The sequence below is a fragment of the Nelumbo lutea genome, chromosome 2 (assembly GCF_056320005.1).
Source record: "Nelumbo lutea isolate HS-2025 chromosome 2, American lotus-T2T, whole genome shotgun sequence".
NCBI classification, from domain to species: Eukaryota; Viridiplantae; Streptophyta; class Magnoliopsida; order Proteales; family Nelumbonaceae; genus Nelumbo; species Nelumbo lutea.
The window spans coordinates 46,475,481-46,503,230 of record NC_142685.1 but is presented as its reverse complement, the minus strand read 5'-3'; the positions used below and the strand labels follow the sequence as shown (position 1 = coordinate 46,503,230).

Genomic DNA, 27,750 nt, shown 5'->3' with positions numbered 1-27,750 from the left:
TTATACTTCTTCCAAACTGAGCTTAAGCATTATTAAATGTGATTAAATGCTAAATAGAAAAAAATGCCGCCACAACATTCTCTGCTCCCTGGATAGTCAACTTAAATGGTGTTTTTTTTTTTTTTCTCTAGACTAGAAACAACTTTCACATGATCCAAAACGTTTGTACTTGATCAACCCAAATAAAGTTTTAGTTTGATAAAATGAAAACGCCTATGTAATACTTATGTGATGGCAAAACAGCCTTTTACAAGTTACAACACCAAACACCACCTAACAGAGTCGCTTATTTTCTATCAATCCAAATATAGTGTTGCCTTGGGCTGACAGGTACTCAACCGAGTCAGTTAATCCTTTCTCTGCCCAACCTTTTATTTGTGGATCACCTAAACTTTTTTTTTCCTCATTTGGACGGAATTTGCCCGGTTATATTTGTGGATCGACTGGATGAATTAGGTAATCCTCATTTTCCATCCACATGGGTTTGGCTTGTCATTAAAAAAAAGTGGGCTAACCCCTCTCGAAAAGAAAAGAAGAAAAGAAGAAAAAAAAAGAGCCGACAATTCCTATCTTCAAATCACATTATTGCTATATACTACTTCAATTATATGTAACTTTATTGATGGGAAAGGATTTAGGCCATGCTCCACTATCGTAATGGTTTGTTTGTTCGAAGTTTTAGATTCTTATCTCATCTTATATGATACATAATAATAGGTCTGTAAATGGTGCCCATTCATCCAAATTCAAATTCGAATTCAATGTCATGTTTTGATCCATTTATAATTAAATGAAATATAAATATATCCCTATCCAATTTCATAAAATTCGATTTGGTTAGATTTAAATATATTAGCAGTGCTCATATATATATATATATTTAAACTTTGCATCCAGTAGTAAAGTTTGTTTCAATGTCATGTTTTGGTGAAAATTATTCTAGGTTCAAGTTTCATATGAATTATTTCAATTCATTTTGTTTATCACATACAATATTAAAACCATTTTTAATTCATTTTTGGGAAAATTTTCGATTAGTACCTTGTACTTTGGGCCTAGTTAGGGGTGGATTCAAGTCAAGTCGAGCAAAATAGTACCAAGCTTGAGCTTGAGTTCGAGCTCGGTTCAAGCTAGAACCTTGAGCTTGAGCTTAACTCGAGTCAAGAATTCATAAGCTCGAGCTCGATTAGTTTTATATTTTATAAAAATATTTCATTATAAAAATTTTAGAAAAAATATTTTATAAAAATAAAAATTATATGTAATTTTTTTATTTTATATTTAAAAAATTAAGAATTATAATATTTTTATTATATATATTATTTTCTATAATTTTATTATATTATATATATATATATATATATATATATATATATATATATATTAAATATCAAATATATATATTCGAGCCGACTCACAAGCCTCACAAGCTGAGCTCTAGTAGGCTCGAGCTCGAGCTCGGCTTGTTTAATAATCGAGCCACTAAATTAAGCTCGAACTCAGTTGAAACCAAGCCGAGATCGAGCAGCTCGTGAAAAGCTCAGCTCGTTGCACCCCTAGGCCTAGTGCCACTTTGGTCTCCAAACTTTAAAATGCGACAATTTAGTATCCAAACTTTCAAACATGTCAATCCAATAATACCTACTGTTAATCAGTCATTAAGTGGCCTTTGAAAAAGACACAAATACCCTTCGAGTGTCATCTAATTTTGTTTATCAACCATCCAAACGTTGACAAAAAAATTAACAATCCCAAATCCTTGCTTCTTCTGTTCAAGAAAGTTGGGGTCACATCTCAATGGGCATTTTGGACCCCAACTTTCTTGAATAAAAGATGCAAGGATTTAGGATTGTTAATTTTTTGTCAATGTTTGGATGGTTGATAAACAAAATTAGATGACACCCTTCAAAGGCCATTTAACGGCTGGTTAACAACCGGTTAATGGTAGGTACTAGATTGACACATTTTGAAAGTTTATGTACTAAATTGTCACATTTTAAAGTTCAGGGGACCAAAGTGGTACCAGGCCCAAAGTATAGGGTATTAATCGGGAATTTTCCCTTCATTTTATTAATAACATTTAAAGCCCAACTACAATGTATTAATGCACAAATATTTCTGACATGTCAAGGCCGCATTCTATTTACTTTTCATTTGCCTAACAATTAATATTTTGATCATCTTTTGGGAAAATCTATGATGCGGGAAAGACATAATATCGGAAAGGCTTGACCAATCACAACTTCCCACCCCCCAATGAATTTGGTGAAAATTCATGTGATTGGTTACTACTTTTATGATGCCGATTGTAAGTTTTTCCAATATCATATCTTTCTGGCATCATAGTCGAACCCTTTTTAATTGAATTTATTAATCTTATGCAATGTATAGTTGCAATGCAAATTTGATTTAAATGTGATATAGATATGATGGACAAGATTCAATTTAAATTCAAATATAAACAAATCAAATTTGGACCTACCAATTTTCAATTTGATTTAATTTACTATGTATTTGTCTTGAATTCCTATTTCATGACCCAACTCCGACATTTGTGGAGAAGATTCCAAAGGGAAATTTTCATTAAGGTCTGCGGTGGATGTGGAGGGGATCCCCGACCTGTTTTCACATATTTGGATCCCATATAATAAATAAAGTATCTTGTTCTTGATGGCTCATAACAAGAAAAAAGATAAACCAATCGAGAGTGAGAGTTTGAGTACAAAGGGGACTAGGGTTTAGTGAGTCTGTTCATACATGTACTCCATTGTTGAGTACAAAGGGGACCAGGTCATGCCAGGGCCAGGCTGCCAGCTCGTGCCAGGGTCAGGCCACCAGGTCGCGCCTGTGCCAGGTCGCACCCGTGCCAGGCTATGTCTAGTGGGACATCAACTTAGCAAAGGCAAGTTGTTATCAAAGTGGTCCCAGGTGTCACCTATTTGTTCTGAGGTGCCAGGCTACATGAGGGTGAGCTGCCTGTTGCGAGCTGCCTAGTTGTCAAAAGGCTACACTTAGTTGTCAAGAGGCTGTCGGGTGTCATAATGTAATTGGAGGGCCAAATATGCCCTCATCATTTGCCCCCACTCCCGAGCTGAAAGTAACTCGACAAAGGAAGTAGATTTCTCCTTTTGGCCCGTAAGCCGACGAGCTCATAAGTGCTAATTCAGTTTCTTAGGCTTTGGGAGCTGCTTGGAAGCGAGCTGCCCGTAAGGTGCTGAGGTCTCTGCTAGTTCGGTACTTTAGCCCTTAGGCTTTGGGAGCGACTTATAGTCCACTTTTGTTGACTTTGTCCAGGTCGACGATGCGGCTGGCTCTTATGCAGTATTGTGGCCCTTAAGCTTTGGGAGCGACTTGTAGTTCACTCCTGAACTTTGCCCATGCCGAAGAGGCAATTGGGTCTTTAAGCAATGTTGGCCCTTAGGCTTTTGGAGGGACTCGTAGTCCACTCTTGAACTTTGCCCATGCCGAAGAGGCGACTGGGTCTTTCAGCAGTATTGGCCCTTAGGCTTTGGGAGGGACTCATAGTCCACTCCTGAACTTTTGCCCATGCCGAAGAAGCAACTAGGTCTTTCAGCAGTATTGGCCCTTAGGCTTTGGGAGGGACTCGTAGTCCACTCCTGAACTTTGCCCATGCTAAAGAAGCGAATGGGTCTTTAGCAGTAGTGTTGCCCATGCCGTAGAGGCGACTAGGTCTTAAGCAGTAGTGTTACCCATGCCGTAGAGGCAACTGGATCTTAAGCAGCAGTGTTGCCCATGCCGTAGAGGCGACTGGGTCTTAAGCAGCAGTGTTGCCCATGTCGTAGAGGCGACTGGGTCTTAAGCAGCAGTGTTTCCCATGCCGTAGAGGCGACTAGGTCTTAAGCAGTAGTTGTGGCCCTTAGGCTTCGGGGAGCGACTCGTAGTCCACTCCTGAACTTTGCCCATGCCGAAGAGGAAAATGGGTCTTGAGTAGTATTGTGGCCCTTAGGCTTTGGGAGCGACTCACAGTCCACTCCTGAACTTTGCCCATGCCGAAGAGGTGACTGGGTTTTGAGCAGTATTGTGGCCCTTAGGCTTTGGGAGCGACTCACAGTCCAGTCCTGAACTTTGCCCATGCCGGAGAGGCGACTGGGTCTAGAGTAGTATTGTGGCCCTTAGGCTTTGGGAGCGACTCATAGCCCACTCCTGAACTTTGGCCATGCCGAAGAGGCGACTGGGTCTTTTAGTAGTGTTGTTGCCTATGTCGTAGAGGCGACTGAGTCTTTCAGCAGTATTGTTGCCCATGCCATAGATGCGACTGGGTCTTTCAGCAATATTGTTGCCCATGCCGTAGAGGCGACTGAGTCCTAAGCAGCAGTGTTTCCCATGCTGTAGAGGCGACTGGGTCTTAAGCAGTAGTGTTGCCCATGCCGTAGAGGCGACTGGGTCTTAAGCAGTAGTTGTGGCCCTTAGGCTTTGGGGAGTGACTCGTAGTCCACTCCTGAACTTTGACCATGCTGAAGAGGCGAATGGGTCTTGAGCATTATTGTGACCCTTAGTCTTTGGAAGCGACTCATAGTCCACTCTTGAACTTTGCCAATGTCGGAGCGGTGACTAGGTCTTGAGCAGTATTGTGGCCCTTAGGCTTTGGAAGCGACTCATAGTCCACTCCTGAACTTTGCCCATGCCGAAGAGGCGAATGGGTCTTGAGCAGTATTGTGGCCCTTAGGCTTTGGGAGTGACTCACAGTCCACTCCCGATCTTTGCCCATGCCAAAGAGGCGACTGCGTCTTGTTGTAGCGCCGAGGTCTCTGCCAATGAGGCGCTGGGCTGACCAGGTGCCGAGCTGGATTGATGAGCTTCGTTGCTCTTTAGAGACTTGCAAGGAACTAAATGTTAGAGGACCCGGAGTGGCTAAACCGGTGAGGTCGCTCCGATGGCTAAGTCAGTTCTCTCGTAGTAGACTGCGAGCTAAAAATCACAATCTGAGAGCTAGAGCTTGCTTACTTGTTTCTAAGGCTGGTGCCTTTTCAGTTCGTAAGTTCGCGCCTGGGCCAAGCCGCCATGTCAGTGCTCGTGCCAGGTCGGCGCATGTGCCAGGCTGCCAGGCCGCGCGCAGGCCGTCGAGCCGTGTATAGGCCGCTAGGGGGGCGCCTTAGATCTATGATTGCGCTGCCTCCGCCTCATAATGTGGGAGCTTCAGTTTCTTTGAGTTCATATAAAGCGGGAACTTTAGTTTCTAAAAAGGCGAGGACTTAGCTTTTTGTAAGATAAGAACTTAGCTTTTTGTAGGATGAGAACTTAGCTTTTTGTAGCATGTTCCCACAGATGACGCCAAATGATGTAACTGTTTCCGGTCATGTATCATTTTTTCGTGATGTATCAATTTTTGGCTAAGTACATTGTCATCTCGTCTGCTCCCATGTGGTCAGTGACTCAGAAGTTGAAGTGAAGCTCCCTGGTGGCGAGCTTCCCGGTGGTGAGCTACCTGTTATGGGCCCAGGCGTAGGATCTCGTCACGGGGCAGTCCACGGGGAAAACTCCTAGCCTTCCCTTGCCCTTCCCTTTGCGTGCTGACCCTATTGTGGCGAACTAGGGGGTGATTTGTCCAAGAGATCACCCTAACTCTCCTAAGCTCTTTTCTTGATAAAAAATTCAATGCCTTTTCTTCAATTCATGGCTCCTTAAATAAGAGATTACAGAAGGAAATTTCTAATTAAACTCAAACTCCTAATTACCTACTTCTAAGGGTAACACAACTCTTACTTAAGATAAGATAAGATAAGGATAAAGGATGAGGAATGGTATAGCTGGTGACGAGTTGGTGAGAAGAGATAAGTGTGGACCCACCCTGATGAGTTGTTGTGTGGGTCCCGCTCTACTGCTGCTGCCAGGCGGTGCATGCGTCTCACAGTGTTGTTGTCGTGTGGCACGTGCTGCTGTCGTGTGGTGCGTGCTACACGTTGTTAGGCGGTGCATGTTGCGTGCTGTCGGGCGGTGCGTGTTAGACAGTTTTGTATGCCCATAGCTTCAATCAAAATGATGTACTTTATGAATTTATTGTAAATGAATAATAGTGCATATTTGATTCATGTTCCCTTGATATGTTTCTGTGTAATACCCTTAAACTGAACACTTAACGAGACTCGTGTTTGTTTAGAATGTTCACAGCCAGTGGGTCGATCTAGGGAGACCTATCCTGATAAGGTTGACACTGTGGTGCCACCAAGTCGGTTGGGTTGGCCTGTCTCAACTGCCAGGGTGAGACCCTAGGCACATATAGTGTAGGATTAATTGAATCTTTGAACTGGACCAGATTTCCAGTATTACCATGGACCTTGGAGATTGATGGGCAAAACTAGAAAGTTACACCCGACCCCTAGACTCGATTATGATACTGCACTAGGTGTCGAACTGGGCTATCTTTGATATGCCAATCAGTGAGATCCTTAGCGGGGGTCAAAACCTAGGTATGTTGGGACAGTCTGAGAATTCATCTGAGTAGGTGATCATAGTGACAGGATCAGCCCCTTTGTCGGACAAAGGTAATGATCGGGGATGCACTCTCACTAATGGAAACCAAGACTGCCGACAACCAATTTCAATCGTTGAAATTTGTTTTGCAAAATATATTTTATATGAGATATAAAAGTGTATATATTATGGTTTCTAAAAGGTTTACAAAAGGTTTTAATTCCCGGGATCCATATAAGCAGAGAGTGCAACATTGTTCCTTGCAGCCGAGGGAGAGGTCCTCTCTTATCGGGCAGTGTATGATCATTATGAGCAGAGAGGTTAAGTGTAAGACCATTTAGGATAATACCTGATGGGCTAATCTTGCATCTGCCCACAGTCCCTGGGTGTTACAAGATGGCTTGGCCCAAGGACCACTTAGGGTAAGTGTTGGGCCCATAGAGACCATGAGATGGATTTCAGGGGGTGCACTGTCCATAACAGTGTATTCGGCTAGGCCTTGTAATAAAGGCTGGGCTGAACCCATGTGGCTGATGTGTAAATCAATGTTTGGGTCCCACGCCATACAAGGAAGCCCAACTGGGCAGCAGTTTGGAAGACTAAGTGAATACATAACCTTAAATGGGCCTTAAGCCCATTCGAACTAGGCTGATTTGATTAGTCACTTAAAGGGGCAAATTCTGAGATGGATCAGCTGATAGGATTGGGCCCATACCCTATCCACTTAGAGAGTCCAAGATCTAAATAAGATTTAGATCTGGAAGCCTCCTAATTAGATTAGGAGATGACTGATCTGATCTGTAGATAAGATAAGGGTTATCCCTTATCACTTAAAGGGACTTCTAATCCAAATATGATTTGGGTTAGCAACTCCTAATGGGATTAGGAGCTGATCCCTTTGAGATTATAAAAGGAGGAGGGGGCGGCAGCCTTTAGACATGCAAGCTATACACTCCTGTCTTCAGAGCTGAAATCACAAGAAGAGAGAATTATGCACCCTACAAATACTCTCTTGCCGCCTCCTTCTTGTAGTCGCCGCCTCCAGCAGTTCGATCTCCAGTTCTTGGGAGGAATCAAGATTTGATCTTGATATGGAGTTGTATTCACAAGCCATCCAGTTGATTCTTGCGAAGGGTTAAGTTCTTTTGGAAGAACACTGCTGATTCTGCTCCACCCTGCATTGCGTCATCTTTAGTGGGAGCAGATTTTGGATCATTCCTTGGGTGTGAACACATCCATTGGGAGATACTACTTCTCCGTATTAGGTATAATCCCTCCCTACTCCTTTTGGTTCAGATCTGGTTCAGTTTATGGTTCAAGAATGATCCTTGAAAATATGATTTTCTAAATAGGGAATTCGATTCCCAATTGAAGGGAGAGAAATTTTTTTTAAATTCGCCCCCTTATTCTGCATTCTTTTGGTGTCCATGTGATGGATATCCTATCCCTTCAGTGCGTGCTGTTGCGTGGCGCTACCGGGCGGTGCGTGCTGCTGCGTGGCCTGTGGCTGCGCTGCAATGTGCTGCCGGGCAGTGTGTCCATAACCTCACACCCCTCCTGGACAACGAGCTTGTCCTCAAGCTCGAGAGCTGGGTAGGCTCTGTGAAGGTCAGTCTAGGGAATCCAGGTGGCCTCAGCTGAGGGTAGTCCTTCCCATTCTACGAGAACCTCGAAGGTACCTTGATTGATGCGTGACCGAATAAGAGCTCGAGGATGGAGGATAGGTCTGCCGTCCTTTAGAGGGGGTAGAGAAGGCACGTGCTCAGGAGGAGTCCCTGTAAAAGGCTTTAGTAGGGACACATGGAAGATGTCATGGATTCTGATGTGCTTCGATAGCTCGAGTTGATAGGCAACCTTCCCGACCTGCTGTGGAACCTTGAAGGGACTGTAAAATTTTGGGGCCAGCTTGGGGGGGGGGGGCTCGCCGCCTGAGGAAGAGTTGTCGGTAAGGTTGGAGCTTCAGCCAAACGAACTGACCTGGCTCGAAGGTGACGGCAGGAGATGATTAGCTCATCTTTGTAGACGACAGGAGTTGAGGGACCTGCAAGAACTGAATCAAAGAACCCGGGGGTGTTTATCCAGTGCAACTGGTAAGGTTGCCCATTTTTGCTTGACTCAGGGAGTGGGTGAGCTAATGTATCCGTTACAAGTCACAATCCTATAAAATGCAAGGTACGGTGGTGAGGGGTTGTCAGGTTGGCACTTGTGTCAGGCCGCCAGGTCGGTGCTTGGGCCAGGTGCCAGCTCGTGCTAGAGCCAGGTCGCACCAGGGCCAGGTGCCAGCTCGTGCCAGGTCCAGGTCGCGCTAGGGCCAAGCTGCCAGCTCATGCCAAGGCCAGGTCGCACCTATGTCAAAGTGGTCCCGGGTGTCACCAAGTTGTTCTGAGGTGCCAGGCTACATGAGGGTGAGTTGCTTGTGGCGAGTTGCTTGTGGCGAGCTGCCTAGTGGCTAGCTGCCTATTTGTCAAGAGGCTGCACTTAGTTGTCAAGAGGCTACCAGGTGTTATAATGTCATTGAAGGGCCAAATCCGCCCTCATCATTTTCCCCCCACTCCCGAGCTGAAAGTAACTCGGCGAAGGGAGTAGATTTCTCCTTTTGGCCCCGTAAGTCGATGAGCTCGTAAGCGTTGATTTAGTTTCTTAGGCTCTGTAAGCTGATTGGAAGCGAGTTGGCCGTTAGGTGCTGAGGTCTCTTCCAGTTTGATACTTTTGCCCTTAGGCTCTGGGAGCGACTTATAGTCCACTCTTTGACTTTGTCCATGCCGACGAGGTGGCTGGCTCTTGTGCAGTATTGTGGCCCTTAAGCTTTGGGAGCGACTTGTAGTCCACTCCTGCACTTTGCCCATTCCGAAGAGGCAACTGGGTCTTTAAGCAGTATTGGCCCTTAGGCTTTGGGAGGGACTCGTAGTCCACTCTTGAACTTTGACCATGCCGAAGAGGCAACTGGGTCTTTCAACAGTATTGGCCCTAAGGCTTAGGGAGAGACTCGTAGTCCACTCCTGAACATTTGCCCATGCCAAAGAAGCGACTGGGCCTTTCAACAATATTGGCCCTTAGGTTTTGGGAGGGACTCGTAGTCCACTCCAAAACTGTTGCCCATGCCGAAGAGGCGACTGGGTCTTTCAGCAATATTGACCCTTAGGCTTTGGGAGGCACTCGTAGTCCACTCCTGAACTTTGTCCATGTCAAAGAGGCGAATGGGTCTTTAGCAGTAATGTTGCCCATGTCGTAGAGGCGACTGGGTCTTAAGCAACAGTGTTGCCCATGCCGTAGAGGCAACTGGGTCTTAAGCAGCAGTGTTGCCCATGTCATAGAGGCGACTGGGTCTTAAGCAGCAGTGTTGCCCATGCCGTAGAGGTGACTAGGTCTTAAGCAGTAGTTGTGGCCCTTAGGCTTCGGGGAGCAACTCATAGTCCACTCCTGAACTTTGCCCATGCAGAATAGGCGAATGGGTCTTGAGTAGTATTGTGGCCCTTAGGCTTTGGGAGCAACTCACAGCCCACGCCTGAACTTTGCCCATGCCGAAGAGGCGACTAGGTCTTGAGTAGTATTGTGGCCCTTACGCTTTGGGAGCAACTCACAATCCACTCCTAAACTTTGCCCATGCCGGAGAGGCGATTGGGTCTTGAGCAGTATTGTGGCCCTTAGGCTTTGGGAGAGACTCATAGTCCACTCCTGAACTTTTCCCATGTCGAAGAGGCGACTGGGTCTTTCAGCAATATTGTTGCCTATGCCATAGAGGCGACTGGGTCTTCCAGCAATATTGTTGCCCATACCATAGAGGTGACTGGGTCTTTCAGTAGCATTGTTGCCCATGCCGTAGAGGCGACTGGGTCTTAAGAAGTAGTGTTGCCCATGCTGTAGAGGCGACTGGGTCTTAAGCAACAGTGTTGTCCATGTCGTAGAGCAGACTGGGTCTTAAATAGCAGTGTTGGCCATGCCGTAGGTCTTAAGCAGTAGTTGTGGCCCTTTGGCTTTGGGGAGCGACTCGTAGTCCACTCCTAAACTTTGCCCATGCCGAAGAGGCGAATGGGTTTTGAGTAGTATTGTGGCCTTTAGGCTTTGGGAGCAACTCACAGTCCACTCTTGAACTTTGCCCATGCTAGAGAGGCAATTGGGTCTTGAGCAGTATTATGGCCCATAGGCTTTGGGAGCGAGTCAGTCCACTCCTGAACTTTGCCCATGCTGGAGAGGCGACTGGGTCTTGAGTAGTATTGTGGCCCTTAGGTTTTGGGAGCGACTCGTAGTCCACTTTTGAACTTTGCCCATGCTGAAGAGGCGACTAGGTCTTTCAGTAGTATTGCTGCCCGTGCCATAGAGGAGACTGGGTCTTTCAGCAGTATTGTTGCCCATGCCGTAGAGGCGACTGGGTCTTAAGCAGCAGTGTTGCCCATGCCGTAGAGGCAACTGGGTCTTAAGTAACAGTGTTGCCCATGTCGTAGAGGCGACTGGGTCTTAAGCAGTAGTTGTGGCCCTTAGGCTTCAGGGAGCGACTCGTAGTCCACTCCTGAACTTTGCCCATTCTGAAGAGGCGAATGGATCTTGAGCAGTATTGTGACCCTTAGGATTTGGGAGCGAGTCATAGTCCACTCCTTAACTTTGCCCATGCCGGAGAGGTGATTGGGTCTTGAGCAGTATGGTGGCCCTTATGTTTTGGGAGCGACTCGTAGTCCACTCCTGAACTTTGCCCATGCCGAAGAGGTGAATGGGTCTTGAGTAGTATTGTGGCCCTTTGGCTTTGGGAGCGACTCACAGTCCACTCCTGAACTTTGCCCATGCCAAAGAGGCGACTAGGTCTTGTTGTAGCACCGAGGTCTCTGCTTGTGAGGTGCCGAGCTGCCTGTGAGGCATTGGGCTGACCAGGTGCCGAGCTGGATTGATGAGCTTCATTGCTCTTTAGAGACCTACAAGGAAGTAAATGTTAGAAGACCCGGGGTGGCTAACCCGGTGAGGTCGCTTTGTTGGCTAAGCTAGTACTCTCATAGTAGACTGCGAGCTAAAAATCACAATCTGAGAGCTAGAGCTTGCTTACTTGTTTCTGAGGTTGGTGCCTTTTTAGTTCATAAGTTCGCGTCTATGCCAGGCCACCATGTCGACGCATGTGCCAGGTCGCGCCAGGTCGGCGCATGTGCCAAGCCGCGCGGAGGCCGCGCCAAGCCGACGGGGGGCACCTTAGAGCTATGATTGCGTTGTCTCAACCTCATAATGCGGGAGCTTAAGTTTCTTTGAGTTCATAAAAAAAAGGAAACTATAAAGCAGGAGCTTTAGTTTCTAAAAAGGTGAGGACTTAGCTTTTTGTAAGATAAGAACTTAGTTTTTTGTAGCGTGTTCACACAGACGGCGCCAAATGATATAACTGTTTCCGGTCACGTATCATTTTTTCGTGATGTATCAATTTTTGGTTAAGTACCTCGTCATCTCGTTTGCTCCCATGTGGTCGGTGACTCGGACGCTAAAGTGGAGCTCCCTGGTGGCGAGCTGCCCGGTGGTGAGCTACCTGGTGGCGAACTGCCTAGTGGTGAACTACCTTGATGAGCTTCTTGGAGGTGAGCTACTTTGATGAGCCGCTTCGAGGTGAGCTACCTTGATGAGCCGCCTGGTGGTGAGCTACCTTGATGGGCTGCCTGGTTGTGAGCTACCTTGATGAGTTGCCTGGTGGTGAGCTACCTGGTGGGCTGCCTGGAGGTGAGCTACCTTGATGGGCTGCTTGTTGGTGAAACCCGACTGCTCCCTGCAGGAGATGATCAGCTCATCTTTGTAGACAGCGGGAGTTGAGGGACCTGGAAGAATTGAATCAGAGAACCCGGGAGTGTTTACCCGGCGAGATCACTCTGATGGCTAAGTTAGCACTTTGATAGTAGAGAGCTTGAAGATGATATTAGAGAATGAGAGAGCTAGAGAGCTGGGGTTACCATCATTTTTCGCCTCTCTTCACCCTTGGGGGTGAGGTCTTTATATATTGGAGTCCTCGTGGGTTAGGTGGAGCAGTTCCTGGATTCCTGTTGTGATGGGACCTGCTTTCGTGTTAGGTGGGGGTAAAGCCACCAACTGGTAAGGTTGCCCATTTCCGCCTGACTCGGGGAGTGGGTGAGCTAACATAGCCATTACAAGTCCATGTCCCGTAAAATGCGGGGTACGGTGGTGAGCTCCTCGGGGTTGACAGGTTGGCGCTTGTGTCAGGCCATCAGGTTGGTGCCTGGGCTAGGCCACCAGGTCATGCCTGGGCCAAGTCGCCAGGGCCAGGCTGCCAGCTTGTGCCAAGGCCAGGTCACGTCAGGGCTTGGCTGCCAGCTTGTGCCAAGGCCAAGTCGCGCCAGGGCTAGGTTGCCAACTCGTGCCAAGGCCAGGTCGCGCCTGCGCCAGGCCGCACCTATGCCGGGCCGCTCCTATGCCAGGTCGCGCCTGTGGCAGGCTACGCCTAGTGGGACACCATCAACTTAGCAAAGGCAAGTTGTTGTCAAAGTGGTCCAGGGTGTCATCTAATTGTTCTGAGGTGTCAGGCTACATGAGGGTGAACTGCCTGTGGCGAGCTGCTTGTGACAAACTGTAGCAAACTGCCTAATAACAAACTTTCTAATTGTCAAGAAACTGCACAAGAGACTGCCAGATGTCATAATATCAATGGAGGGCAAAATCCGCCCTCATTAGGTCAAATTCAAGACCCCTCGTGCTGTGTAAGGGAAAGGATTAAAGAAAGGCAAATTGACGATATTCACATGGTTTGGTTTAGTGTCATTATCTTAACCCTTTATGATGAGTCGCCACATCGTGAGACGGCAAGGGTCAACCCCCACAATAGTAATAACATAAGAAGTTCCACGACGCACGTGTGACACATGTATGATGAGTCGCCACGCCAGAACGCGTTCAAACAGTGCCATACCGTCCATCCAGGTCCAATCCTCGTCAAAGAACATCATGTAGCCTCTCTCATATTTAACTAAACTAAACTCTTTCCCCCGCTAGACGAAATTCAACAGTCGAGTCGAGCTTCTACACGGCTGAGGCCTCCTTGTTTTAGTTTTTACAAGAGAAACCTCAGAGAGAGAGAGAGAGAGAGAGAGAGAGAGAGAGAGAGAATCCATAATTCCATAGTACTATCTTCTTCCTCTGCTTGCGTTTTCTTCTTAAATAAATACTACATATTGGCTGCTGTAATCTAATTTCGTTTTCTTCTAGAGCAACTCTGGTTCACATCTCTTCTATAGCCATCCATCCATACTGGGAGAACTGCAAATTCTTGAGCTTTCCACCTGCACCTGGGTCTGGGTCTGGAATGGCGGCGAGTTGGGTTTTATCAGAATGCGGTCTAAGACCCCTTCCTCGCGTATTTCCTCGACCAAGAACCGGAGTTTTCTCCAACCACCCCACCAAAATTAGATTCATTACTTGTAAAGGCCGTGGTTTTCTTGGAACACTAACAGATGTTAGTCTTTCTCTGATCTCGAGCGCGTATAGACACCAAGATTGGGCACTCAAGGTGAGCTCTCCTGTGAGGGTCGCGTCTGTTGACGAGGACAGTGGAGAAGAGGAAAAGATTAATGGTGTTAATGGGGTCGATGAAGTAGATGAATTTGATCCTGGTGTCCTTCCTCCGTTTCGATTGGCTGACGTCCGAGCGGCCATTCCCAAACACTGTTGGGTCAAGGACCCATGGCGGTCTATGAGCTTCGTCGTCAGGGATGTTGCTGTCGTCTTTGGGTTGGCGGCAGCCGCCGCTTACCTCAACAATTGGGTTGTTTGGCCGCTTTACTGGGCTGCGCAGGGAACCATGTTCTGGGCTCTCTTTGTACTTGGCCATGACTGGTGAGCTCCCCTGCTTCTCTTCTTAATGAATTAATGACTTCCTTGTTTTCTTTTCTTCTTTCCTGTTATACATGTATTAAAAGTTGTCTAAATAATTTGAGTTTTGGATTGCGCAGCGGCCATGGGAGCTTCTCAAATAACCCAAAGCTAAATAGTGTGGTTGGGCATCTCTTGCACTCCTCTATTCTTGTGCCTTACCATGGATGGTATATTCTGATAGCTCTATTTCTTCTTTGAGAGATTTCATCAACTTAAATATCAACTCTAGAAGTTCTGGGTTTCAACGACTTGCGTTGTGATGACATTGCAGGAGAATTAGCCACAGGACTCATCATCAGAACCACGGGCATGTTGAGAATGACGAATCATGGCATCCGGTCAGTTAATATTCTGTACTGGCCTATTGTCTGCTTTTGTTTTCTCTCTTTCTTTAAATTCTTCTCTGCTCTTGTTTTCTCAGTGTTTTCTTCTCTCTGTTATTTTCTTATTCATATTTGATTCTCTCCTCCATTACAGTTGTCGGAGAAGATTTACAGGAGTTTGGATGACATTACCCGAACACTGCGTTTCATGGTGCCTTTTCCCATGCTTGCATTTCCATTCTATCTGGTAAATTAGCTATTTCCTGATTGCTTCAGAATCCATTAGAGCAACTTATGAATGTGTTTCTTATTGTTTCTCTGTTTGTGATTAATTATGTTACAGTGGAGTAGAAGTCCCGGAAAATCAGGCTCACACTTCCATCCAGACAGCGACTTGTTTGTCCCTAATGAAAAGAAAGATGTGATCACGTCCACTGTCTGCTGGGCAGCAGTGGTGGGATTGCTTGTGGGATTGTCCTTTGCAATGGGTCCTATCCAAATGCTTAAGCTCTATGGAGTTCCATACTGGGTAGGTTCAGTTTCTTCATTTTCAATTGATGCATTAACTTGCCTCATTATGATCAACTCCTACAAGAGCTATCTTCTTTGACTATATAAAGCAATCTAAATTATTTTCTGAATTAATACAGATTTTTGTCATGTGGCTGGATTTTGTCACTTACTTGCATCACCATGGTCATGAGGATAAACTTCCATGGTACCGTGGGAAGGTATGGTTTCTCTCTCTCTCTCTCTCTCTCTCTACATAATGGAATGCTAATTTAATTTAGCCTACTGTTGGTATTGGAGTTTACAGGAATGGAGTTATCTGAGGGGAGGGCTAACCACGCTTGATCGTGACTATGGGTGGATTAACAGCATCCACCACGACATTGGGACCCATGTGATTCATCATCTCCTCCCTCAAATTCCTCACTATCATCTGGTTGAGGCAGTAAGTATTAATTCCCCTTCCAAATCAAAGAAATGATTTGTCACAAGCTAGAAGCTACTAAGGCTAGGAAATATAATTTATCTGGTAAGAAAGGGCCCTTACTCATTCATGACTCATCATTTGTTACCGTGGCCTTGTAGACGGAGGCAGCTAAGCCTGTGCTTGGGAAGTACTACCGCCAGCCAAAGAAGTCTGCACCTCTACCATTTCACTTGATCGGAGATTTAATCACAAGTATGAGACACGATCACTATGTCAGCGATACAGGAGATGTTGTCTACTACCAAACCGACTCCGAGCTGTATGAATTTGGATCATCACGGCAAAAGTCAGAGTAATGGCGTGGAGTGGAGACTTGAGCCATATTAATTTTAACAGTGAATAATTATTAAATCTCTAGTAGTCCATATCCTGTTATTGTCAGCAATTTTTTTCTCTTTCAATAATCAATACGAGAGAGAGTTGATGATGTTCTTTTACAACAGCGTGGCACAAAATTTTTCACTGTGGGCCTTCAAATATTAGTGGGTATTATAATATTTCACCCGCCACACCCAATTAGCAGTAGCAGACACTTGGATCTAAATTTTGTATCTGGGTCTGGAACCGAAAGACAAAAATAAGATCCTGTGATAGATTTCAGGTCCCATCGTATCTAAGAACTAGGTATCTGTTGGACATCGATATAAAGTGCAGCTTAATTATAAATTCAAGTCTATTTGTAGAGGTAAAATTATAAATTTAAGCTTACACACTTAGAGAGGAAAATAGAGAATTAATTTGATCAGGTACACAGACGGGTACCCATTGGGAATTAGACGGTTGAGCCAAGTTTCTTGGCCCCCGGAGCAAAGTCCAATAGGAATGTCAAATGTGTTTAGACCTTGACTCCACCTATCGTGTATTGTCTTCTACCCCCCCCCCCCCCAAAAAAAAAAAAAAAAAAAAAAAAAAAAAAAAAAAAAAACCTATCGTGTATTGTCTTCTACCCCCCCCCCCCCCCAAAAAAAAAAAAAAAAAAAAAAAAAAAAAAAAAAAAAAAAAAGAAAGAAAAACATGACCTATTGACTACTGTTGTTCGCACCGGGTAAATCTATGGCGCCAGAAGCAGAAAGCTATGATAGGCGCCACTGGGTCATCGGCTTTCAGGAGAATTTGTTCATGCCATAGACGAGCGCTCTTAATTCTTTTGTGTTTCTTGAGTTGTGAGCAAGTCACTGGACAGATAAGTTAATACACCTGCTTAAGGTTGTTTGACAACTGAACTCGACGGTAGAAACTCAAGTTGCACCTCTCCTGATGATGTTTCCAACCATCCAATCCTGAACCTGAAACGTTAGAGTTGGACCAAACAAAGAACAATTTTCACATGCAGCGATCATATTAAAATGATGACATGATCCCAAATGGGTGCCAAATGTAATCTCAAGGACTATTGCACCGATGTAATCCCACTTGAATGAAATAAGGGCTGGTGTCATATAGGAACCGGAACTCCAGGACAAGCAGGAAGCTTGGACCCAAATTATTATGTAACTTAAAACATAACATGTTACGGTGTCAAGGTCCCTTTTGCTATTCGAGGATGACCAATACTAGGAGGTGACCTGATTTATAGGAACCCAACTAATCCAAAACCAATGTGATTTCAAGAGGTAGACTTTCAAAATTCTATCATCTATGGATAACTAAGTTGTACAACGCTATTATTTCTACAAAGACCTTGCTACTGAAAATTTAGATCTTGTGCAGGATAACTGAAATTAATAACATAGAAATAAAGCACTTCTACAAAGCAGTATATGGTTAAAGATAACATCATATTGATCCAACATAATAACTGTCTTCATAACAAAATCATCCATCCCCCCCCCCCCCTCTTCAATAAACAAACAAAAATTTGATAACAGAGAATTTTCAATGAAAAGGATGAAAACAAAATAGAAAATTCCATAGAGTTCTCAAACATTTATCTTCCAAAAGATCAGTGGTTTGATGAATTCACAGCACTCATGAAGGATAATATCCGGGACTTGTCCTTCTGGATGCCATCAGCCGCACAGATACCGCTGCTCACATCTACTCCCTGGGGCCTAAGAGTGGTGATGGCTTCAAGAACATTGTCAGGGTTGACCCCACCGGCTAACAGCCATCCATGTTTGCTTTTAATGGATGGTAGCTTAAACTTTGCCCAGTTGAACCCTTTACCACTACAAGCATATGAATTGCCATTTAGAGATTGGCATGGTTAATCGTGGGTGCCCTTGTGCATAAGGACGCAACTTGGGCAGGCTCAACAGAAACTATTCTAGAGTCAACTCATTCTAATGCCGATGCATCACAAATTCCCGAGTCCGGATCTCCTGCCCACATCTACCCACATAATATCGCAACCACGCATGGGGAACATCTCATCCTCCTATATAGTATTATGCAGGGGGGCATGTTCCCAATTCACAGGGGTAGTGTTGTGGGTAGAGTTCTCGTGGGCAGGTGATCTGGAGTCCACATTCCCACTGCTCACCGTTATAAAACCCAGACCCAATAGGCATGGCAAATCAGACTATTTACATGGTGAAAACTGACAAATCAAATCAACCAAGTGGGTAGAGTCGGTAGACCTCCCAATATTTTGGCTACTGCAAATATTTAGGTAATAATAAAGCACCTCTGAAGTAAACTAGAAAAAAATTCACTAAGGCTATGTTTGGTTTGAAGGAAAAGATAGGGAAAGGAGGGGAAAGACAGGGAAACCTATACACGGTTTGTAAAGGTTTCCCTACCTTTCCCTGCATTTTCCTTCAAACCAAACATGGCTTAAGTGAAAGGAATTAGGAAACAGAAAGAACAGAAGAACATAAAGAGGCGAAGAGCATATTTCGGAATAATAAAAGATGGAAAGGTGAAGTATGACGCAAGCAGAATCAAATATAATGGATTCTCTGAGGAGAAATTATTAAATTGCAGTGTTAAACATAGGAAACCTTTTTGCCAAAGAAATTTTGATGAAGAACATTGAGGTTTGAACTAGGAGGGAATTAATTAGATTCCTTTGGCTAGAACAACTCAAAAGTTCCCTTATGTCATGGGAAATTCATATTAGCTTTCACCAAAATCTTTAAAAAAAACCACTGGACAGATAAGTTAAGACACCTGCTTAGCTATTAAGCTCATAAATGTATGCCCATTAATGCATGTATGGATGATGCACAAATCGAAATTCAGAAATGGTAACCAAAATAAGAGTGAATTGTTTCAGACCTGCCACCCTTTGCACTATCCACTAAAATCCAGTCAGCTTGAGAAGATTCTTCATTGGGAATTTGATTTAGAAGGTCACCATCTTCACTGGCATGAAGAACATAGATTATTCGGCTTTTTTGCAATAATATTGGAAAAGCAGCCCGTGAACCACATCCATGAAGCTGCATATCCCCAATATACCAATGTTAAATGAGTCTACTAAGCTATATCTTCAAGGTTAGAATGAAACTTACCTGCACAAGTTCAATGTCTGATGCATCAGATGCTCTTAATATTGTATCTGCATCATCATCCACAAATACACCAACAGGCTCTGCTCCATATTCTCTTGCAACTTTTGAAATTTCTTTCGCTACTGAGAGTGAGACAGAACGCTTTGAGTTGGGCCAAAGAATCATCCCAATAAGACTAGCACCAGCTTCTGCAGCCATCACAGCATCTTTCACTGACGTAATTCCACACATCTTAACTATAGGGCAACTCTTGTGGTTCTCTAAAGGAGGCAAGACTGCAGCAGATTGAGATGATAGACACAAATTTATTCTATTCAAGTAAAGCCTGTTACTTGGTAAGAGTGGTTTTCTCACCTGAAAACCTGCAAGTAGCCAAGAAATGTAAGAACAGAAGAAAAAAAAATCCTCCGATAATAGTTGAATCATGCAATTCAGAAGCTAGTTAATAAGTAGAATGGAACATTAATTTAAGAAAAGGAAATTTTCTGTAATAAATGATACAAATACTTGTAAAAAAGAAAATATGCTCCTGTTGAATGACGCTATTTTAGGTACTAATTGCATAAATTTCCATGTTTGTTGTCAGAAATCAGCAATTAAGGCAAACTAGGCACTAATAAGAGAATGCTATAGCACCAACCTTGAACTACAACAGGAGTCACACGTATATATCTTTGACAATTGAGGACCACAAATGAGAAGAACCTTATGGTCCTAATCCACTTTTCCACCCTCTCATTCAAGGATAAGTGGCCTCCAAGTTGCCTCCGCCACATCAGGCACTGCATCACCCAGAGGAGATAATTTATTTCATACATTAAAACTCAGTTGATTATCATTTTGGGAAACCTCCCTCCCCTTTTAATAGACATACCAATTTCACTATTCATAAATAAATAAATGAATGAAGACAGCATAAAGATAATAAGTGTATATGAACGACATGAAAATCTTGATCGTTGGAAGGCAGAATTGATAGGGATTGCACACAATAAATCCTAATTTCTTATGGAGATGAAAATTTCTTGGACATTTTGATCATTTCTACCATGTTGTAAGTGGGCCCAACATACTGACATAGTAGATTGATTTGTCTAATTATAACACAGTTATGTACTAGTGTTTATGATGTCAGTCATTTCTTAAGTAGATTAGGAGTTATTATAGTTACTTCACATCAGAGTATGAGAATAATAAATTTGAAATTTTCTGCTGTTTTAGTTTAAGTAGAAATGGCCAATCCCTACAATCTATAAACATGTCTGTAAGAATACAGACAAAGAGATCAATCATTATGTTTTGAGTGAATATTTGAGGATTTCCATCAAAACGTAGAGTAATATTTGGTGCCCATGGAGGTATTCAGGATCTTTTCTCTTCTTTCTTTATCTCTTGCCACTTAATCTAACTCCAGCATTGATTGCCAAACAATGACCAGACAAAATACCACCATTCAACATGATTAGAGGACAGATAGCTAATCCATGTATTTTCTTACATCCATTTCCAAAAACCTACCCAACATTCCCCACCCCCCCCCCCATTTTTTTATCAACCCCCTCCCCCCTCACATTAACCTCCCAACCATCCTTTCAAACAGGTTTGCAAAACTTCACCTAGAATTTCCTAGGTTTCTTCGCATAAAACATCTTTATTTTTTTGTGCAAAATCTACCCAAAAGCCTACTAAAGTTAGATAGGAAATTTTAGCCTTGCTGTAGGGATTGAGACTCATATATACTCTATATTTCCAAAGATCGGAAGCTGGAGATTCAAAGACTGTTACTGGCTGGATGATCAGGAGATATAGATAATAAATTGGCAAATAAGCTTGCCAAATCTAGAATAAACAGAGGAGAGATATATCAGGGGCCTCCATTCCTTGGGGACTGACTATGATATAATGTAATGGGCTGATTTATTCATGTTCGCATTGACCTCTTTTTTTTTTCTTTTTTAAGTTGTATTTTTCTTTTATTTCTCATTTCTTCTAGGTGCCATTGCTTGGTTTAGTAGTACAATCTCAGGATGACAACCACGAAAATGCAGATTTGAGCCTGAGAGAAGCCACATAATGCAATAAATAAATAAATAAATAGAAGTAATGCCAAAAGTTATCTGGGACCAACATTGGGTAATGACCTTTCATTCCTCACTTCTTCACTTTCTTGTTAACAAAGTGTTTTCCCTCATGATAAAATACTACCAAACTTAGTCACCCCTTGCATGTCATCCATCTAGACTCTTTTACAAAATGTCAAACCTTCATGTTTTTCTTAATTTTCTTTATTTTCCTGTCCTGAGAAATTTTGTTTAACCCTATCTACTCAAGTTCATCTTCACCTCCCTAGACCCCAATCTTGACCCTACAAGCATTTATTATCTAAGTTTCTAAACCTGGATCATACCTGTCTTGTCAACAACTTTTTTAAATCCCAAAATAAATGGATCAAAACTACTCTTCAGGGGAAATATTGGGATTGACCAACAATGATTTCTTTCCCCTTTGTTTCATGTTGTTTATAATCTTAGTAACTGTTAAACTATGGGAATTTATGGTCCCTCTTCCTTAACCCTCTAGCCATCATAAAGAGGTATTCTCATGGAGAGGGTGAAAGGTGAGTTCAAGTACTGCCTAGAGGACTAGAACAATAATATTAGCTCCCATCCCCCATCCCCCAAACCATCTAGCAAATGATGGAGGTTTAATCAAGTGACATACTCTGGAGATAAATCGATGTGGCTAAGTATAAAACAAGAAACTTTGGGTGGGAGTGGGTGCATAATAAAGGATAGGGTTGAGAAATCCCGTACCTCTTTCATGATTGGGCTAAATATAAAGTGGGGAATGACTCTAGGTTGTCTTTATGAAGAGATCCATTGTGTGTTGAAAAACCTCCTATTAAGCTTTATCCATCTCTTTTCATTGCAGCAGAGAATAGAGATACACTAGCATGGAGCTGCAATGAAGAGGGAACAAGTGGAGTAGTTTGGAATCCAATATTCATAGGAAACCTCAAGGATTGGTGCTACCTATCTTACTTAAGCTCTTCCTCATCACCTCATGAATACTCATCTCCTTTTCCTTCAAGCTATTCAATTTGTTTTCCCTCTATCTGCTTGCTTGGCATGCCTTTGTGTCTATATATGTGCTTATTTGTTTCTTTACAGTTTTTACTTTTCCTCTAAACTCATGTTCTATTTTTCAAAGAAATTGCACATCACTTGAGAAAGCAGGGTGTGTGTGCACATCAACCATGAGTAAATCCTAGTTCCTCAGCTTTCTGCCCTTAATTCCACTAGTATTGCAGCATTATATTATATGATGTCTTTATTTACTCAATACACTCCATTCCTTGCTATTTGAGGAAAGGTAAAGTGGTTAGCCAAATAGACAGACCTCCACTAAGCTAGCTACTTATGATATATAGTTTACTTATACCATCTATAACATAATGAAGATCACAAATACAACTTAATGAAAAACAGTAACAAGAGATGAGAACCTGACATTTTGTTTTTTGATGAGTTATAACCTGACAAAATGTTCAGCACCTTCATACTGACTAGTATGCTAATCCTTCTCTTTTAGGATCATTGTGTGAGTATTTTCTTATTGGCCTCTTTTCTATTGCCACTTTTTTCTTCAAACCAATCGAATCAGAGAAAGCTTAAGAAAATAGAAAATGTGGATCAAATATGGCTCAAACCTGAAAATGTAAACATGATGAGTGTCGGCTGATGACTTGGACTCAAGTCATATAACAAACACACAAGTGATTGGGAGTTCAAAACTCCTCCCACTCCCATTATAGGAGATGCATATCCCATTATCTGTTAATGGCCTCTTTTCTATTGCCGCTTTTTTCTTCAAACCAATCAAATCAGAGAAAGCTTAAGAAAATAGAAAATGTGGATCAAATATGGCTCAAACCTGAAAATGTAAACATGATGAGTGTCGGCTGATGACTTGGACTCAAGTCATATAACAAACACACAAGTGATTGGGAGTTCAAAACTCCTCCCACTCCCATTATAGGAGATGCATATCCCATTATCTGTTAATGGGGCAATGGCCTAGAGTCCTCAGATAAGTGGACTCTTGGTAATATAAAAAGGGTAGTTATCTTTAGAAACTACCCTCTTCCCTATCACTTGCTCAATTTTTTTTATCTTTTTTTAACTTATTGTTCTCCCTCTCTATCGGTTGAGAAAGAATTCTCTCCAAAGAACATCACCATTGTTTCTGCAGTTTTGGGGTGTGAACAATAAAGGACTCCGGTAGCCCTTTGTGCTTGGTGGACGTTTGTAAAGCAAGCAAGTGGATCAAAGTTTGTTTGAGGATTCATTGAGGTAGGCCAAACTATCTTCTTTTCTCTATACCAATGAGAAAACCAAGGATGGGATAAATATTCTAAATTACAATAAATGGCTCATTCCTATAGAAGACTATGGTGATGCATTACACAGTCAAGTCTCATTTTAGATTGTTCTTTATCAAAGAGGGGCAGTAAGCTGAACCAAACACATTGTGTTGTTTAAGGTATGGCTAATATTTCATTCTGACTTTTGTGCTGTGTAATCTATTAGAATATTAATTTTTGCAACGTTTGTTTGATGTCATGTTCTTTTACATATTACATCTTTTCTAGAACTCCTCCAGTGTGTGAAATACTTCAGTTCTTTTACCACCCAATCGAGCTATTTGAACAGAGAGTCAACTTCATGCACTTTCAAAGATTCAAGTACTCAAACAAGCTAATAATGATTAACGAATAGTAAGAAATTGTTTTTAGTTTCCAGTATTCCTTCCACAATAAGCAAATAATGAATTCTTCCCCCAGCCACCTCCCCCCACCTCCCGCCCCGGGCCGAGCTTCGTCTGAAAAACCCAAGGAATAACATGAAATTATTTCTCTAAAATGAAAATGGCTCTTCAACGATCATTTCCAGAAGAGACAAACGAAATTGCTCATATCCCTCAAGTCATCTACGTCACACAAAAGAAAAACATATACCAATAAATGAAAGCAAATAATATCAGTTCAAGTGAACACGGAAATGGCGGGAAAAGCGAGAAGTCTAACCATCGAGAGCTGTAGTATCCCGAGCCTCGCAGACGATCTTTCCTCCTCGTCTAGAAATCTCCGCGTTACTCAAGCTTACCGACGCAGACGCGTGCATCAGAGGACGCGATTGAATCCTCAAACCCTTAAATTCGGGCAGGCTGAGGACTTTCCAACCGTTCGGGAAAGCAGTAATCGAGGAAGCCGTCGGTGACGGCGACAGGGCCGTACGGAATCCAGAAGGGCGAGGAACAATCACCGATTCGAGTATCGTAGCCATGTAAATCAGACCGATTTTACAGAAGTGCCACTGTATAAGGATAGATCTGAGAGATGAATATATGCGAGAAACTACTGAAATAAATCTTTTACGATAAGAGAGAGAGTAGAGAGATTTCAGGAGAGAAGAGCACGAATTCGGATTCAGTAATCACAAGACCGTGTTCACATCGTCTTCACAGATAAGAGAGAGAGAGAGAGAGAGAGAAATTCCTGATAGGCCAACTCAAATTGATCATTGCATGAAAAACCAGAGGTTTAGGCCAGGAAATTCCCCAGTTCAAGTACTTGGGTTAAATTCATGTGAAGGTCCTGTAATGCCATGGGCCTTTACTTCAGAATTCTCTCTGGATTGTCGACAATATTAGATTCCATCATGAGACAGCGTAACATACTGCCGGCTGCCGTGTTACATTTGTGTATTGAGCTGGTAGAAAATTAGGCTCTTCAATCTGTTAGGAGCGGGTTTGCTAATTGGACTATTTAGTCAATAAGCTTCAGGATTTGTGATTTTAAAAGTTGCAAAGCATAAACCCCCAATTTTAGGCCTGGTGTTATAGGCTTAAAGTGTTTTCACTTCAGAGCATGCTTCTAAAAGAAACAGTTATCAAAGTCCAAACGCTTACAACACTTCTAGTCACTTTTTTGTTTTCAAAGTTCAAAAGCAGAAACTTATCCAAATAAACTTAGTTATAGCTTCCCTGAACGATCAAGAAACTTAATATTTGGTTTTTTTAGGGAAAATTTGTTAAATTATTTTTGTGGTTTAGCTAATTGATTAAATCTATTCTTACTGTTTAATTGTTGTTTTGCGCTATTCCTATGATTTCTAAAAATTACCATCGTGTTAAACCATAACAGAATATATGAAATGTTCGTTTTGCCCTTAAGTGAAAAATCCAAATGAAAGTTAACATTATTTCATTAAACCTCGATTTAATACACATGCACAGGTTAAAGCCCAGATAAACAGAGCCCCTGTGGCCTTCTCACAGAGAGTCACAGGTCACAACGCTCCGTGGCATTGTCTCTGTCTGAGGAGCTCTCATCCCACGGAGCGTGAGTTTCGCCACAAAAAGGTAGTATACACATCTTTGCTTGACTGAGTACACAGTTCAGATAGATCAGTGTCATGTTTCAGGCAGAGAACAAGAACAAGAACGGAGAAAAAGGAAGAAAGAGAAAAATAAAGGGAAGAGAGAGAGAAAGAGAAAAATAGAGGTAGAGCTAGTCAATTATTAGAAACAGTAAGGGTGGTTTAATACAATAATTAAATAATAAGAATATAGTTTGTCACTTAACTAAATAATAGGGATAGTGTAAGAAAAGGATAAAAGACTTAAACCTCCCTTAAGGTTTTTCATAAATACTAAAACCTCCCCTTTATTTTCAAGAAGGATTAAGAGCTCCCTTCTAGTTGATGTCATCAAACAAAGGCCTCCCATCTGTTGGTCATATTTCAAGTTTCGTTTGTATGTAACGTTAAGTGTGGTTAAAACTTTTGAAAATCCCAATTTTGCCCTTTATGATTATTTATTTGTGTTAACTTCATTGGACAAAAGCCTTCCCTTGTAGGAATGACTCACGCTTAAGTAGAGATTCAAGTTAGTCCAATTCACTACACATGACCCTTAAATCAAAATAAAAATAAATTAATTAATTAATTAAGGGTAAATTTCTTTAAACTATCCCTATTGTTTAGCTAATTGTCAAGATGTACCCTTATTGCTTATAAATTGTCTTGGAACACTCTTACTATTTTTGACAATTGTCACAAACTTCCCCTACCATCAACTATCTGTCATGGGTCGTTAACATGTGACATGACATGATGGGTATATTGTTCAAAAATTCTTAGATTACCCTTTACAAGTCTAAAATGCACCTTTCCATTTGGAGCCACGATCATCACCTGTGTTATATTACAGCCATGAGACGGTTTTAGTGTCATTGGTAATAACTAGCGTAGCTTCAAGTACAACTGTTCTAGTGGAAGGCGAGCTCGGTCAATCGATTGTGAATAGGTAAAACCATCATCAGATGAAAGAGTGATGCAGTGGTGGAAGCTTAAGGACGATGTAAACACACCATTTCGTTGTGAATGGAGCATTTCACAATGATTGTGAAAAAAATACAAATTTTTTATGCCATCTGTTCGAAGAAATTCTTAAAAGTCCCCCCTCACACGCCCAGCCCTCTACCTGCTCGCATACTCGCATGGCTAGCCCCCAGCCCTCCTACCTCGCCCATTTGCACACTTGCATGCCTAGCCCCCAGACCCTTGTTAGCCCACCTTGCCATCTTGTATGCCCACCCCTATAACCCACCCGCCTCACCTGCTCGCATGCCTAGCCCTGCCTACCTGCTTTGCCCACTCGCACGCCCAGCTCCCAGCCCCCTCCCCACCCGCCTCACCATCTTGCATGCCCACCCCTATAGCCCGCTCGTGCGCCTAGCCCTGCCCACTGCCTCGCCCACTCGCACGTAATTCGAGGCATTGTTTTGACCTTGAATCTTTGTAAATGGTCCCCCCAGAAGCAGAACCTTCACAGTGAAATGTCTAAAAAGATGAACTCACTGCAAAAACGCCTCAGTGTGGAAAATTCTAGGCAAACCAGTCAATAAAAAATTGTTTCGTACAGCAGAGCTCACTACAAAAAACACATAAAAGATTAGGGTTTAAAAACAACGATGTTTTCTTCTACAGATTCGAGGTTTAAAAACCATAAAACTTGTATATGTCGTGTTAAACATCGTTTTCTTCTACCTTACCTATAGACAAAAGTTTACAGTTGGCTGGAAGTTGCAGTGGTAATGAAGTTCTCAGAACAAACAACGAAGGGTTTAACTTTCATGAATGAAGCTAATAGGATCACCCACCAGCCTAATGGTTAACCATTGAGGGTTAATATAGTAATTTTATTTTCAAGTGAATTCTGATCCAACTTAACGGAAGGGCATAAATGATATTTGAATAAAATCGTTACAATTTAAGGGTGTGACAATTGTCAGAAATAGTAAGGATGCTTCAAGATAATTTAAAAACCGTAAGGAAGAAATTGGATTGAAGCATTGAGGGCATGTGAGCGATTTACATAAAAGATGAAACCTTTGTTTTTAAAGGTGAGAACCAGTCCTCCTCCTTAACACAAGGCCCATGAGAGAATCAGGGACTACAATTTCAATTACCTTTACCAAAAGAATGATAGGGATGAGGAGTGTTAGAAACCACGATTCTTGTTACCAGCACACCGTACAAATAATCAGCATCCGCATCCCAAACATATTTTGGCATGAAAGATGGAGCGAGAGAGAGAGAGACAAAGAGAGCAATGCATGAAGTAGTCCTAATTC

The 27,750-nt window shown here is 42.7% G+C and overlaps 2 protein-coding genes across 3 annotated transcripts; one reads left to right on the top strand and one right to left on the bottom strand.

Moving 5' to 3' along the window:
* The first annotated feature begins 13,301 nt into the window (after positions 1–13,301).
* LOC148870368 (omega-3 fatty acid desaturase, chloroplastic-like) lies at positions 13,302–16,037 on the top strand. Its single transcript, XM_088970750.1, has 8 exons — positions 13,302–14,238; positions 14,355–14,444; positions 14,549–14,615; positions 14,755–14,847; positions 14,944–15,129; positions 15,251–15,331; positions 15,418–15,555; positions 15,696–16,037. The coding sequence occupies exons 1-8, from the start codon at positions 13,709–13,711 to the stop codon at positions 15,891–15,893; spliced, it is 1,383 nt and encodes a 460-aa protein (XP_088826876.1). The 5' UTR covers positions 13,302–13,708; the 3' UTR covers positions 15,894–16,037.
* Positions 16,038–17,358: 1,321 nt separating this feature from the next.
* LOC148870367 (N-(5'-phosphoribosyl)anthranilate isomerase 1, chloroplastic-like) lies at positions 17,359–24,608 on the bottom strand. Of its 2 annotated transcripts, XM_088970752.1 has the most exons (5): positions 24,139–24,574; positions 19,693–19,834; positions 19,053–19,414; positions 18,817–18,980; positions 17,359–17,765 (listed from the first exon to the last, which is right to left on the bottom strand). In XM_088970752.1, the coding sequence occupies exons 1-5, from the start codon at positions 24,139–24,141 to the stop codon at positions 17,540–17,542; spliced, it is 897 nt and encodes a 298-aa protein (XP_088826878.1). In that variant the 5' UTR covers positions 24,142–24,574; the 3' UTR covers positions 17,359–17,539. The 2 variants fall into 2 exon arrangements, with proteins under 2 accessions (XP_088826878.1, XP_088826877.1); XM_088970751.1 differs by lacking the exon at positions 19,693–19,834 and having other exon boundaries at positions 24,139–24,608.
* Between the last annotated feature and the right edge of the window lie 3,142 nt (positions 24,609–27,750).

Excerpts from the sequence above, each read along its gene's own strand:
- LOC148870368 (XM_088970750.1), top strand. The coding sequence starts at position 13,709 with ATGGCGGCGAGTTGGGTTTTATCAGAATGCGGTCTAAGACCCCTTCCT. Across the intron at positions 14,616-14,754 it reads ATGACGAATCATGGCATCCG|TTGTCGGAGAAGATTTACAG; the intron begins GTCAGTTAATAT and ends CCTCCATTACAG. Across the intron at positions 15,332-15,417 it reads TTCCATGGTACCGTGGGAAG|GAATGGAGTTATCTGAGGGG; the intron begins GTATGGTTTCTC and ends TGGAGTTTACAG.
- LOC148870367 (XM_088970751.1), bottom strand. The coding sequence starts at position 24,397 with ATGGCTACGATACTCGAATCGGTGATTGTTCCTCGCCCTTCTGGATTC. Across the intron at positions 19,415-24,138 it reads GGATACTACAGCTCTCGATG|GTTTTCAGGTGAGAAAACCA; the intron begins GTTAGACTTCTC and ends GGCTACTTGCAG. Across the intron at positions 18,981-19,052 it reads CAGACATTGAACTTGTGCAG|CTTCATGGATGTGGTTCACG; the intron begins GTAAGTTTCATT and ends GGGGATATGCAG.